Source organism: Eimeria mitis, genomic scaffold, assembly GCF_000499745.2.
Source record: "Eimeria mitis Houghton genomic scaffold, Emh_scaff2981, whole genome shotgun sequence".
NCBI classification, from domain to species: domain Eukaryota; phylum Apicomplexa; class Conoidasida; order Eucoccidiorida; family Eimeriidae; genus Eimeria; species Eimeria mitis.
In genome coordinates, this window is record NW_013571324.1 from 5841 (window position 1) to 6210 (window position 370).

At 60.0% G+C, this 370-nt stretch overlaps 1 protein-coding gene across 1 annotated transcript in view; it reads right to left on the reverse strand.

Annotated features, from left to right (window-relative positions):
* The window catches only part of EMH_0061060 (uncharacterized protein), a gene marked incomplete at both ends in the record, with an annotated part of 3416 nt that overhangs the window by 2560 nt on the left and 486 nt on the right, over positions 1-370 (reverse strand). Inside the window, one exon of the mRNA XM_013497856.1 lies at positions 1-368. Coding sequence (XP_013353310.1) covers positions 1-368 — 368 coding nt within the window. The remainder of the gene's footprint in view (positions 369-370) is intronic.

Sequence of the window (370 nt, forward strand, 5' to 3'; positions counted from 1 at the left end):
TCTGCTGCTGCTGCTGCTGCATGCGGCTGCACATGCTGCATGCGCTGCGTGCATGCGGTGTACTATCACCTGTCTTTGGATCTCCATGCTTCTGCTGCTGCTGCTGATGCTTCTGCTGATGCTTCTGCTGCTGCTGCTGCTTCTGCGTTCCTTGCTGCTGCTCCTGCTGCTTCTGCTGCTGCTGCTGTTGCTGCTGCTGCTGCTGCAGCAGCAGGAGAGAGTTCGTTTTGCTGCGCGAGAGAGCGGGGGGTTGCGGTTGCAGCAGCAGCAGCAGCAGCAACAGCAGGTGGAGCAGCAACAGCAGCAGCAGCAGCAGCAGCAGCAGCACGTGCTGCTTCTCCTGCTGCAGCAGCAAGATGCAGCTCAGCAT